At 37.9% G+C, this 13,832-nt stretch overlaps 1 protein-coding gene across 2 annotated transcripts; it reads left to right on the plus strand.

Annotated features, from left to right (window-relative positions):
• The first annotated feature begins 883 nt into the window (after window positions 1-883).
• Window positions 884-12,145, plus strand: gabrg1 (gamma-aminobutyric acid type A receptor subunit gamma1). 2 transcript variants are annotated; one of them, XM_017464204.3, is made up of 9 exons: window positions 1,078-1,214; window positions 4,621-4,781; window positions 6,543-6,610; window positions 6,722-6,942; window positions 7,251-7,333; window positions 7,818-7,955; window positions 8,404-8,556; window positions 8,757-8,956; window positions 9,711-12,145. In XM_017464204.3, the coding sequence occupies exons 1-9, from the start codon at window positions 1,144-1,146 to the stop codon at window positions 9,990-9,992; spliced, it is 1,377 nt and encodes a 458-aa protein (XP_017319693.2). In that variant the 5' UTR covers window positions 1,078-1,143; the 3' UTR covers window positions 9,993-12,145. The 2 variants fall into 2 exon arrangements, with proteins under 2 accessions (XP_047010237.2, XP_017319693.2); XM_047154281.2 differs by lacking the exon at window positions 4,621-4,781 and having other exon boundaries at window positions 884-1,214.
• Window positions 12,146-13,832: the final 1,687 nt, after the last annotated feature.

The following is a 13,832-nucleotide window of genomic DNA, read 5'->3' on the forward strand; positions in this document are numbered from 1 at the left end:
GGACAGAGTGTGAATACGTTTTGTGGATGGTTTTGTTGTTGTTGCTGTTGTCTTAGCATTTCAACTAAAGTTAAGAACTTCATATTTGTTCTTTATTTTGTTATAGACAACAGAGCACAGGATACTATATCCTGATGCCATGTTGTTTGATGAACTTCTGATGAACTTTTTTTTCCACCTTAACGCTTATGATATGCATTTTGAAATACAGGCTGGTTTTGATTATGTGGATGGGTTGTTGGCAATTCTGTATTACAACAGTCTGTAGTACCAAACTCATTATATGCTGTATACACTCTGATGTTTCATAAATATGGCAAAATTATTTTGTGAAACTTATCAAGCAAGGGTCTTCAATCTTATCCACAAAGGGCCGGTGTGGCTGCAGGCTTCCATTAAGCAGGAGTCACACTTGATTCCACTTGTTTAATCAGTTCATCTCTCCAATCAACTTTCAAGTGTATCCCCTATGTGGCTGGGAAGAAAGCCTTCAGCCATGGCACTCTGGCCCTTTGCAGGATAAGACTGAAGAGTCCTGTTGTAAAGTATTTGACACTTTGTTGTCAGCTACAGAGTGTACGACTCACTAATATTCTATAGCTAATTTAATAACTGAACAACATTATTATTATTATTATTATTATCATAACTCTGTAGGATCGATGGATGGATTTGTAACGATTTAATAATTGACAGCTGTTTTTTGTCCTTTTTTTATTTTATTATTTTTTTAATTTAAATTTGGGCGCAGTGAGTGCGCTTCAGTCAGCAGAAGGCCAGAAGACGCGGTACCGCAGCAATCAGCGGAATTCCGCTTTCACTCGTCCTCGCCCCCCCCCTCTCCCTCTCTCTCTCTCTCTCTCTCTCTCTCTCTCTCTCTCTCTCTCTCTCTCTCAGATATACTGTACAGTACGGCGTGTCTTACTCAGCGTGTGAACGCACATTTTCTTCTCTCTCGTCTCTCTCGCCTCATTGGATCACAGCGCAATAGGCTGAATGTATGCAGTGCGCGCCATCTGTTATACTTCAGCACAAACCGCGGCTGGCTCAGGCGCATGTGAATGTGAATGGGTCTCTTCTTGTCGCTTTTGCTAGTGTTTCGCAGGCCGTTTCGTTCAGACTGAGGGGTGTTGTTTTCGAACCATGGCTGTGCTGCATCCCCGCAGGAGGAGAGACGCACTGGTCTGGCTGTTGCCTGGACTGCTCGGAGTATGGTAAGTCTACAGCTCAGGAAGGTCAAATATAATCGAAGTAAACCTGAACCCTAGCCTGCGGTTCTGCTTTGGTTCTGTTTAATCCGCCTGAAGTGGCTGTGAGTGCAGCAAACCGGTTTGAGATGTTCTTCAGGCCCGTACGCGACGTTAAACTGACATTTCTTTGCTTGTACCCAGAAGAAAACGATTCTGATTGATTAGACTTGCGGTACAACATAGGGAAGAAAACTGAAGCTGAGATATCATATTGCTTAGGCAGGTTGCTGTTTGTTTTAGCCAGCAGGTAAGTGCATTGTCATTTCCTGAATCAACCTTGAGGAGACTTCACTCTGAAAATCCTGTTTATCCATATAATAAAGGAAAGGAGGAAAATAATACAACACTCCTGATTTTTGTTTTTGTATTTGATTATTTACATAGCATTGGTATTAAATCCTTATCCTCAGTTATAGGCTAGCTGACTTCTCCTTGTAGGTGCATGAGAAGGATACAAGGTTTGATACACAGCAAATTCCTCAGTGTTGAATGAAACTTTTCCATGGTTCATAAGTATCAAGCTGGACTTGGTGGTATTTCAACACAATTTTTTTATATTAATATTTGAATATTTAAGGCTTTGGATGAAGCATAAAAATTTATCATATGAAGAGCTTCTTCATGAGGGTTTTGTACAAGCTTGTTCTGATTCTACATGCAGAAAAAAATTATGATGAAATGAATTTCTTATCTTCCTAATGATATTGTTTTTGGAATTCCCTCTGATTCAGTCTTTGGTGAACAATATCTACAGCTGGCCTCATAGGCTCTGCTATGGCACTGATGACTCAAATCAGGAGGCGTGGCTACATCTAGCAATAGCAATATAGCAGAGTGTCAATAATGTATTAGTAATAACAAGAAACATAAGTGGTTTTATTTTTTTGATTCAATCACTGATACTTCTGGCACATCTGATCACTAATCTGATACAAATCTGAAAAAAAATCAGTATCAACAAAAAACTTAGATTCTGTCAAAAAAAAAAAAAAAACCCACACGTGCTGAGGATTTTCCACAGAGTTCAAATCTGAGATCCTCTGGGATCCTTTTTTTAAATAACCATTTTCTATGTTAGGATTCATATCAGAGCTTCCATTTGCTGTTTAAGGACTGGAATCCACTGGATTGGACTGTGAGGGAATTTGGAATTTCCTGCCCTGTAAACTGAATAAAAGTGTAGATGAATTAGAAAGGTATTTGGCAACAGTGATGCTTCATATGAGGCCAGAACAGTCACAGACAGAAAGAGAGATGTGGGAGATTATTTAAACTGCTAACCTTTATTGGTTCCAACCTTCAGTCAGAGTCAAGCCACAGCTCCATTAATCACTGGAGTCCTTCAAGGAATCATTTCTGACTTCCATTCTGCACTCATTTAATAGGTACCACCAGCGTTGTGTAGGTTACTCGAAAAAAGTAATCCACTACAGATTACTAATATCTTCTTTAAAATTGTAATCTAATTACATTACTGATTACTGCATTTAAAACATAATCAGATTACTAATTAATTTACTTTCACGTTACACTACAATGTGAAACTTATAGTTCTTTCTGTAATTCTACCGCGTGTCAATGTATGACATGATCAGAAAAAGTTGGATTTATTACAACACTCACCTCAAGTGTTGTCACTGTTTGTAGAAGTACCAGACTGATAAAATTGCTAAGATATAATTTTATGAGTTTAGCTGCTACAGTGCCATGCAGAGTACATTATCTTTCCTTATGCTCTGCTCATATCATGTTCATGTAAACTGGAACTCATAGACATTTACACACCTTGTTTTCCTGCTCAGCATCAGAGGATATTACTGTTTCAGTTTCAACCCCTTTAATGGTTTAAAAAAAAAAAATCAGCATATATCCATTTTTCCTCACACTGACTTTGAGCTACTGTTTGGCATAAATGAGAACTATCAGCCAATAAGACACTAATAAGTGTTTATTATTGTTATATTGTATTATTATCAGCCAATAATAAGTGTTTCCACATATTTTCCTGTAAACCCTGTTTGATTGATCTTGTCTCCGTTCACTGAAGATGTAAAATGACAACACCTCCGCCTTCTCTTATTGATGTTCAGTTATAAAGTGACAAACCGCTGCAAGTGCAGAATTATTCGGGGCTAAAGAATAGGCAAAATGTGATTTATTAAAAAAAAAAATTACTTAATATTGTTTTCATAACAATAAATTTGTAATGCAAGTAACATAATTTTACTGACCTCAGTAATCAAATTACATCCATTTAAAATGTAATGCATTACATTGCTGCTTTATCAGAAAAACGAATTAGATTACAGTAATGGTTTGCTTTGTAACATGTTACACCCAACTCTGGGTAGCACATTCTCAGTATCTGAAAGATTTTACAGTAATAAATTATATGCTTATACTCTCCTTATGTGAGTGTGACGAAGGGAGGAAGAGGGGAGAGAGAAGGAGCGGGCAGGAGAGACAGCAAGAGGGAGAGGGAATAGAGAAAAAAATGGTTCTTCAGTCCCCAGACATGCTGTCATCTGGTTCGCTGGGATGCGATCCCCCACAACGCTGGTCGATGGCACTGTACTTTCTGGCAGATGGCCACGGCTCCTCCCCTTTTCAGGTGGATGGCAGCCACACCTCCATCCACCTGAAGGTAACGGGTCCTCCATCCTTTGGCGGACGGCAGCGACTCATCTGTCCTCCCCAAAAACCACTCCAGCATCACCGCCTCACTTTCCCTCAGTTCCGCAATCCTCCTACATCTCTGACAATGCGTCCCTCCTCCTTCCCGGGTTTCGGCACCACTGTGACAATTTCAAAGCTGGGCAAGGAGGAGGTGGGAATGGGCTGAACATAAACGTAATATTCAATAATAAACAGAACATAAAACATACACACCAACATAAGTCAAACATAAAGTGCACGTGCATCTTTCTCTCTTGTGGTGCTTCCAGCCACTTCTTCATCACTCTCTCCCACTGATTAGACAACTCAGTGCCAGGTGTGCATCCTCACAGCCTGGCCCTTCCCTCCTCCTCTCCTTGTCACATTGTCATCATATTGTCAGGTATCATTATTAGTTTAACACTTTCCAAACTTGGTAAATTTGTAACAATTCTTATGACAATTTGTTGGAAAGGGTAAGGTTAGTTTTGGGGTGTTTGCACTTTTTCTTATGACTTCAATCTAATATCCACACCACATCATCCTTGTTTGTTTGAATTTGTATGAAATATGTACAATATGTGAGTTCTCTTGGTTCATTCAAACCACTTTCCGTAGATATGTTTCTCCCTGTGTTTCTCTCTATTGCTATCTTTTACTCTATGCCTAATTCCTCTTGTCTAATGGATCTTTCTGTATTTCTCCATGTTATCAGCATGGCATTCGGACCCAGTAAAGCTGAGGAGGACGATTATGAGGATGTTCCCATAAATAAAACTTGGGTTTTATCCCCAAAGGTTTATGACAGTGATGTCACCCTCATCTTGAATAAATTACTGCAGGGCTATGACAACAAACTGCGACCAGACATTGGAGGCAAGTTACTACAGCAACTTTGAATTGACTCCGATTTTGATGAACCTCATTTTCATTGATTGACAACTGAGCACAAAGTCCTACAGGGCAGTTAGAAAGTATAGCAATAATTATACTTAAAACAGAATAGAATATGTGGATGAGGTATATATGGAAAAAAGTCAAACTGATATAGTGGCATACAAAAGTTTGGGCACCCCTGGTCAAAATTGCGGTTACTGAAAATATTTAAGTGTGTAGAAGATGACCTAATCGCCAAAAGGCATAAAGTTGAAAATTAAACATTCTTCTCAACAAATTACACAAGATTAGTGTATCATTTTTGTCTGTACAATTTTAGATTAAAAAAAAGGGAACACCATGAAAGGAACACCATGCTAAAGTTTGGATACCCCAAGAGATTTGAGCTCTCAGATAACTTTTACCAAGGTCTCAGAGCTTAATTAGCTTGTTAGAGCTATGGCTTGTTCACAAACATTGTTAGGGAAGAACAGGTGATGCAAGTTTCAAAGCTTTGCATCAGCAAAAGCTAGACTTCTCAAGCCTTGTCCCAAAAAACCAACAGCCATGGTCTCCTCTTAGCAGTTGCTTAGCATTTTGAAAATTAAAGTAATTGATTCCCATAAAGTTGTAGAAGGCAAAAAGAAAATAGCAAAGTGTTTTCAGGTAGCTAGTTCCTCAGTTTGTAATGTAATTAACAAATGGTGGTAGGCAGATATGGCTGAGGTCAAGTTGAGGTCTGGAAGACCAAGAAACCTTTCCAAGATAACTGCTTGTAGGACTGCTAGAAAGGCAAATCAAAACCTCTGTTTGACTGCAAAACACCTTCAGGAAGATTTAGCAAACTCTGGAGTGATGGTGCACTGTTCTTCTACAAAAGGATAATGATACTAAACACATCTCGAAATCCACAATGGACTACCTAAAGATTCGAAAGCTGAAGGTTTTGGCATGGCCCTCACAGTCCCCTGACCTAAACATTATAGAAAATCTGTTGACAGACCTCAAAAGAGCAGTGCATGCAAGATGGCCCGAGAATCTCACAGATTCTTAGCTGGCTGCAAAAAGTGTTTACAAGCTGTGATACTTGCCAAAGTATCACATTTCTTGAAACTGACCATGCAATAATTTGTTTTTTTTGTTGTGTTCAGGAATATCATGCTGGAGTGCTTTTACTAGAAGAATATAAGATGAATATGAATATACAAGATGCTGTCCATAGCTCAGTTGTTTAAAATGACTGATCACAGCTGTATCAGGGTACAGTAGAGTTAAATCAATGTTGATCTTCCTTCTTAGTCTGTCTGCTTAAGTGCATATGACAAATGGACAAATATATAAAGAAAGAAAGAGAAACAGGAACACAAGTGGGAGAGAGGATGAGTGGAGTTCATTAGTGCTCAGAGCCGACAGTGAGGGGGTGTGAAGTGACCCTGTGGGCTTTCTGTGATTCATCCTCCCTTATGAACTGCATTGTTTTGATGCTGTTGAAATGCTGTTTGTGCAACACAAAGTCATTTATTTACATATAATTCTTTTTGTATTAGTGAGTTTTATTCAAAAATACTAAGAGACAAACCTTTACATTTCACTTCAAACAGGATTTCAATAGGTTGTGGATCACTTCAAATTATTTATCACCTTTATATATCTATGATTGTGAATGTACAATAACATATCAGTTTGTTAATTAAAATGTTAGTATTAAAAAGCATTACATTGATTTGAGTCCACATCACAGTAGCGTTGTATTTTTTACAGTAAGACCCACTGTCATCGAGACAGCCGTGTATGTGAACAGCATAGGCCCAGTGGATCCCATCAACATGGTGAGCTAATACCACAGACCTACACAGATATTAGGAAGATGTCATCCTTATAACTTATAAATATATTATTTATATTTACATTTTGGTGGTTTTTGTTGCTCTGATCATTAGGAGTACACCATAGACATCTTCTTTGCTCAGACATGGTATGACAGCCGGCTCAAGTTTAACAGCAGCATGAAGCTCCTCATGCTAAACAGCAACATGGTGGGAAAGATCTGGATCCCTGATACGTTTTTCCGCAACTCCCGCAAATCTGATGCCCACTGGATCACTACACCCAACCGACTTCTGCGCCTTTGGAGCAATGGACGTGTAATGTACACTCTGAGGTGTGTCATTGCAGCCATTTTGTTTATGCTTGTGTTGGTTGATTGTTGTTTGTGCAGCTGAGATTTGTGCTTTTGTTCTCCTGTCCTGTAGCATTTGCATCTGTAAGAAAAAAAAAGCCCCTGCTCTCTGTTGACACATATAGTTTAAGTCATTAACTCATTTAATCCACATCTATTTATGTTAGTTGAAACTGAATAATAGACTGAGGTGATAGTCATGAAACATAGTAGTTTGCACAACGCAGTGCATTTGTGAGACTCAACCTTTTTTTTGTTTTGTTTTTCTGACATTATTCTGTTTTTGTCAGGTTGACTATTAATGCGGAATGCTACCTTAAGCTGCATAACTTTCCTATGGATGAACATTCGTGTCCGCTGGAGTTTTCAAGCTGTAGGTGTTAAAACTGTTATCATCAGTCTGTCACTCAGCCTCAGCCCCGTCCTGAGTGCTGCTGGCCAAACAATCCCACGCATTGCCTTTGTCAGCTGGCCAATTTTCATTCACCACCTATTGTGGCCAAATGGTTCCCAAACATTACCTCTGGCCTGCCCCAAATACCATCTTCCAGTCCCTCAATGAGGAAGGACAGTGTACCATCCTCCTGCAGAATACTCATCCCTCTTCAGCTGCCTTTACATTAGTCTGTATTTCAGTGTGTCATTCCTGCATCTGCTGTCTGTGCTCTCCCTCAGCTTCTCATATGTGTTATCAATCACCCTGGGTAGAACATTGAGGAAAAGGCATGATATGTCTTGTATGCCTCAGTGCCATTCTGCCATTCTTATGTGTGTGTGCTATACATTATAGCTGAGTGTTTGTGATGTACAGTGCATGAGCTTTTTGGAGATGTGTATGTGTGTGTTTTATTTTGCAGATGGGTATCCAAAAAATGAGATCCAGTATAGATGGCAGCGTCGCGCTGTTGAGGTAGCTGACCAGAGGTACTGGAGACTTTACCAGTTTGCCTTTGTTGGCCTGCGCAACACATCTGATGTGGCACATACTCAGTCTGGTAAGTTCTCTAATAAGGATCATAATTAGATAATTAGCTGAGCAGTGAATGTCAGTCTGTGGAATGTCACTGACATTCGGTGACATTGTAGTTTCCTGCAATGTTAAACAAAGGGATTTTAGGGCAACGATTCAGCTCCACTGTATGCAATGTTTGTGAAGTATAAAAATCAAAATGAAAGCAATCCTACCTTGAATGGGGTCATGTATGCTGTGTAAAATCGGTTTTAAACAAGGTTAACAGCAATAGAAATGTGAAATTTGACTGTCAAGGCACAATATATATATATATGTATACATATGTGTATATATATATATATATATATATATATATATATATATATATATATATATATATATATATATATATATATATATATATATTAGTCTGTGTGTGTTGTGTTCTTACACGATCATCAAAAATCTTTTTTGATGATTGTTTTATTTAGGGGAGTATGTGATTATGACTATCTTCTTTGATCTGAGCCGGAGAATGGGCTACTTCACCATCCAGACCTACATCCCATGCAGCATGATTGTAGTGCTGTCCTGGGTTTCCTTCTGGATCAACAAAGACGCTGTGCCTGCCCGAACGTCTTTAGGTAGCTTGCAAGCTAAATTCAGAATCGATAAAAAAAATAAATAAATACCATTTTACACAAAGCACACAGATTTTAACACAGGTCTTATTAAATTATATATAAATTATCTAATTTCACGAATTCAATTTAATCATGATTTCAGTTGTTTGTAGGGAATTGCTGTTCTTTCCCATTATTAGTGTATTGTTTTTTTGTTACAGGTATCACAACTGTCCTTACTATGACAACCCTAAGCACCATATCCAGGAAGTCATTGCCGAAAGTGTCTTATGTGACAGCCATGGATTTGTTTGTGTCTGTTTGCTTCATCTTCACCTTTGCTGCACTTATGGAGTATGGAACACTGCACTACTTCACCAGTAACCGTCAGAACAAAAAAACCAAGTCGAGCAGTGCACCGGTGAGCTTATAATACTCTGTGCAGTGTGTGGCAGAACAAAACAAAACAAAAGCAGTTCTAAACAGTCCTTACAGGATTTCAGAGTTTTTTGTGATTGGTGCGGAGAGTTTTCTTCTTCAGAAAACTACTTGAATTGGTGAAATTGCAACGGCACAAAATTGTTTTACACGGTCTTTCTCTATGATGTTTGTTGGTAAATGAGACCTTTTAGCTGTACTCATTTTCAACGCATGTGAATTGAAGAGGGCTTTGATTGAATGTGTGTTGTGATGATGTCACATGATGTGTTTTGGCCCAAATCAGCGGTAATTTTGAAAAATTGCAAGCTCCTCAGAATATTGCGGAGGTTGGTTGATTTTGCGCTAATTACTGTGATTTGCAAAATCTCAATCCTGAAGGGTCTGTCTAAGCATCAAATAAATATAGATGGACAAAACATGTGTGTGATCATAGCAACTTACTCAAACAGATATAGAAACTCAAACAGATATAGGTCTTCATGGACCAACCACAGCCAAAACATGACTTTGAACATAAAATTTAAGTAACGTTTAATAAAATGCAATTTCTTCAGATCTTTTAGATTAAAAATGTAATCTAATCTTTTTAACTATTTAACTATTTAATTAAAATGACAGTTCTTAAAATGGCCAAATATAACTCAGCATAATAATAACTGTTCTTTCATTTTTCTTTGCCTAAGGTCTAGCCAGCATTCGAATGTGTAGAATAATTTTGTGTTCCTCTATGCCAGAAATCAAGCATGGCGAACATCAGACCAGGGACGTCTCTGCTCCAGATGAACAACATTGCGCCTTATCATGATGATGATGATGATTACGCATACGAGTGTCTGGATGGGAAAGACTGCACAAGTTTTTTCTGCTGCTTTGATGACTGTCGCTCAGGGGCATGGCGTGAAAACAGGATGCATGTTCATGTGTCCAAAATTGACTCCTACTCCAGAATATTCTTCCCAACTGCTTTTGGCCTCTTCAACCTTGTGTACTGGATTGGGTACCTCTATCTCATATAAAGATATGGTGTGAGTGAGGCTTGGACTCATTTGAAATCTAAGAAATATCTGAAAATCATTTGTAACTTTCCCTTCCTCTCAATACTGTATAAGAGTGGGTGGATAAGAGCCACCCACCAGTGGTGTCTTCATTCTTTGATATGATGTATTTTACTAGGTGAGAATGTGTTAGTGAAGAAAGAAAGAAGAGGTGCATGTGACATGTTAGACGTTATAGTTCAGTATTACACTACTTTGAAAATTACCAGCAGGAACTTTTTTAAAAATCGGAAAATCTGATTAATATTGCAGACTATTTGAAACATTGTGTGCCATATCAAACACGTTCAGACATATCTGCCTTGCTCAGTAATAAACCATCTTTAAGGTATGCAGTGAATGATACAATTCAAAAACTTGCATCGTTACAGGTGTAGCACAAAAACATGTTTTGTGCTGCATTTTGTGGACAAATAAAAATATTTTTTAGCTTTCAGCATACTCAGTAGTTTAACAATATTAACAGCTTTTAGCAGGAATTTAACATATAATAACATGTTTACCTATGTACTAGTGGCTATATAGATGCTGAACTGAGTAGATCTTACCGTAAATGACTTACATATATAATTACATGTATATTTATACAAATATCCAGCTTCCTTGTGCCCTCTCAAACCAAAGCGTAGGTAGATTAAGATTTTTCGATGCTCTAAAAGTTACCCTTAAGCCATTCTCTTGGAAATAGCCAATAATTACAGCCTACTGGGTTAATCCTATCTCTGTAATAACCGATGTACAAATGTCGCTGTGCATTTTCATACACACACACACACACACACACAGTCATTAATATTTACTGAGCAGATGATCAGTAATGTTCCTAACAAAGCCTCTCATGTAGCGCACTATTGCCAAGAAGTTCACAAAGCCGTCCTCTTGTCCGTGATTGTCCATCAGAAGCTTTGCTCATTGTTTTCTCTTTGCAAGTGTCACATTCCTTTAATCTAATGACACATCAGAGACCCCTTGGATTATAGAAGCAAATGTTCTTTTCTGGAAATCAAATTTGGTCTTTCTTTTTCCCCCAGCTCTTCAGAACTACTCCAAGTACACACAGTCAAAACTATAAACTATGTAATTGCATCTTGTCAGCTTATGACAAAGCCATGGATGCCTTTTGTGTAGTTTAACACTTAGATTATTTTGTAGTAGACCATTCAGATGGTAACCATGATAAAAAGAGGAACATTCTAAGCATGATCAGATTTTTCCATGTTAATTTGTAGTTCCAGTTCTAATTTACCCATGAGCGGTCATTAAAATGCAGTTTGTGTGTTTGTGTGTGTGTGTGTCTGCCTCACTCACGCCTTTTCCAGCTATGCTTTTTCATGTCTCTATTAGTTTGCATATTTTATTTTCATAAATACTTGCCATATGTCCCTTCAGCAGGTTGCAATTTAGCCTCTTCCTGTTGTAACATATTTTCTAAAGTAGAATTATGTATTGATGTGTTTTGTGTCCAGTAAGCCTTGACACATCTCACAAGCCATGAAACATGCTCTTTCACTCAGTCAGTGGTTGAACATTTAGTCCACCCTATGCAGAATGCTGTCTTTAATAGTGCTGAATAGCAATGAACATTTACAAAATGAAATCTATTTATATTTTTTCTATATAAATAGATAAACAAGGCATTATAAGAATATGTTGTACTTTTCCATCATCACCATTTGCTGTTATTAATAATACATAAATAGATTTCAGTGGTTTGCTTAACAGCATGTGTGTGTGTGTGCGCGCGTGTGTGCGTGCTTGCTTGTGTGTGTGTGTGTGTGTGTGTGTGTGTGTGTGTGTGTGTGTGTGTGTGTGTGTGTGTGTGTGTGCTCCATGCTGTGTCTAGGTTTTACTATACTCTCCTGCCTGACTTTTTTTTAGCCCTTTCTTCTTGCAGATGTTGTTAGCTTGTCCTCTCTGTGCTGCACTCTTCACCTGTTAATAAAGTTGTGTAGTGTGTTAAAAAAAAAACTCAACACTGTGAAAAAAATAATAATAATAAATCCGTGCCTGAAAAAATCTGAATAAATTCTATGCTGTTTTTGCTTGTGTTAAATATTTAGCAATTCATTGAAATGTAACATAAGGAAGCAGGAATGTAGTAAAAAACAAACAAACAAACAAAAAACAACACAAAAAACATGTTTTGATTATTTTTCTCAGATGGCTGAACTTGGGAAAAGATATTATCAACTAATTATTTAATCCTTTCTAATTAATTTTTCAGGTAATGTGCTGAGTGCACAAACCAAAAAAGTCTTGGTTATGATGTCATTATTTGCTGATTTAGATTGCCAACTTAGTCTTGGGAAATGATATATCTGATGTTTATTCTTTGATGATTATTGGACAATGATTCTGCATGATCCTCTGTATTTTGAGCTTATTCTCTTCGGTGAGCTATCACAGACTCTGATGAGATCTGATGAGCTTAAAGAGGGACAAGGCTTCTGGGTAATAATTGCAATGAATAAATTAAAAGCCTGTTGATGTGTCCCAGTGAAAAGAGGTATAATTAACACTGTTGATGTCAATTAAAGATCCCAACTATAAACCTCCTGACTCTTCAGCTTGTTGAAAAGTGTGTATAAGCAGTCAATCAAACTGTAGTTCTATCACATAAAGACATTAAAAAAAGCTATAAAAGGCTAAAATAATGTGGGGCTCACATCATCCATGCAGTGTGCTGGTCATTATTGTGGTAATGTTCTGATTTAATTCAGTAGGTAGGGTGCTAGAGCAAGCTTCTGCTTAGATTACTTATTCATGTTTGTGTGAATTTGTTGACCTCGTGAAAGAGTGATGATGTTGAATATACAGTCACCTCTGAAACTATTGGAACGGCGAGGCCAATTCATTTATTTTTGCTGTAGAATGAAGACATTTGGGTTTGAGATCAAAAGATGAATACGAGAAGAGAGTTTAGAGTTTTTATTTCCTGCTATGTATATGTCGATGTGTTAAACAACATAGAACATAGCACATTTTGCATCAGAACACTCAATTTGTAGGCAAGCAAAATATTTGAGCATTTGACTGACAGGTGTTTCTTGTTACCCAGGTGTGTCCTGTTAGATTGACTGTATAAACAATAAATAGGTCTGAATATCTACTCTTGGTTTTAGCCTTCAGTTTCACTTGTGAAGACTGGGTTTGGTGTTTAAAAGGATAAGTCAAGATCAGAGAGCTGTCTATGGGAGAAAAGCAAGCCATTTTGAAGCTGAGAAAGAGGGAAAATCAATCAATAGCCAATACAACAATTTGGAATAAATTGTTGAATAAATTGAAAAAGAAAGAAACCACTGGTGTACTGAGCAACAGACAACAATGAGTCGGCCAAGGAAAACAGCAACAGCTGATTACTGAAACATCATGAGAGCTGTGAAGAAAAACCCAAAAAACAGTCACTGACATCACCAATAACCTCCGTAGGACAGAGGTGAAGGCATCACAGTCTTGAAGAAGACTTCATGTGCAGAAATATAGAGGGCATACCACAAGATGAAAACCACTCATGACAGTAAGAATCAGAAGGCCAGATTGAAATTCACAAAGAAATACAGAGATGAGTCACAAAACTTCTGGAACCAAGATTAACCTCTACTAAAGTGATGGAAAGGCCAAAGTGTGGAGAAAGAAAGGACCTGCTCATGATCCAAAACATACAAGCTCATCTGTAAAACATGGTGGAGGTAGTGTCATGGCTTGGGCTTGCATGGCTGCTTCTGGAACAGGCTCACTAATCTTTATTGATGATTTATCTCATGATGGTAACAGCAGAATGAATAAAGAATGAAGTTTACA

Source organism: Ictalurus punctatus, chromosome 3, assembly GCF_001660625.3.
Source record: "Ictalurus punctatus breed USDA103 chromosome 3, Coco_2.0, whole genome shotgun sequence".
NCBI lineage: Eukaryota > Metazoa > Chordata > Actinopteri > Siluriformes > Ictaluridae > Ictalurus > Ictalurus punctatus.

What these genes read in the sequence shown, in the direction of transcription:
- gabrg1 (XM_017464204.3), top strand. Translation starts at nt 1,144, where the DNA reads ATGGCTGTGCTGCATCCCCGCAGGAGGAGAGACGCACTGGTCTGGCTG. An exon ending in ACTGCGACCAGACATTGGAG is followed by an intron (nt 4,782 to 6,542) that starts GCAAGTTACTAC and finishes TATTTTTTACAG; the next exon opens with TAAGACCCACTGTCATCGAG. An exon ending in CCAAGTCGAGCAGTGCACCG is followed by an intron (nt 8,957 to 9,710) that starts GTGAGCTTATAA and finishes CCTCTATGCCAG; the next exon opens with AAATCAAGCATGGCGAACAT.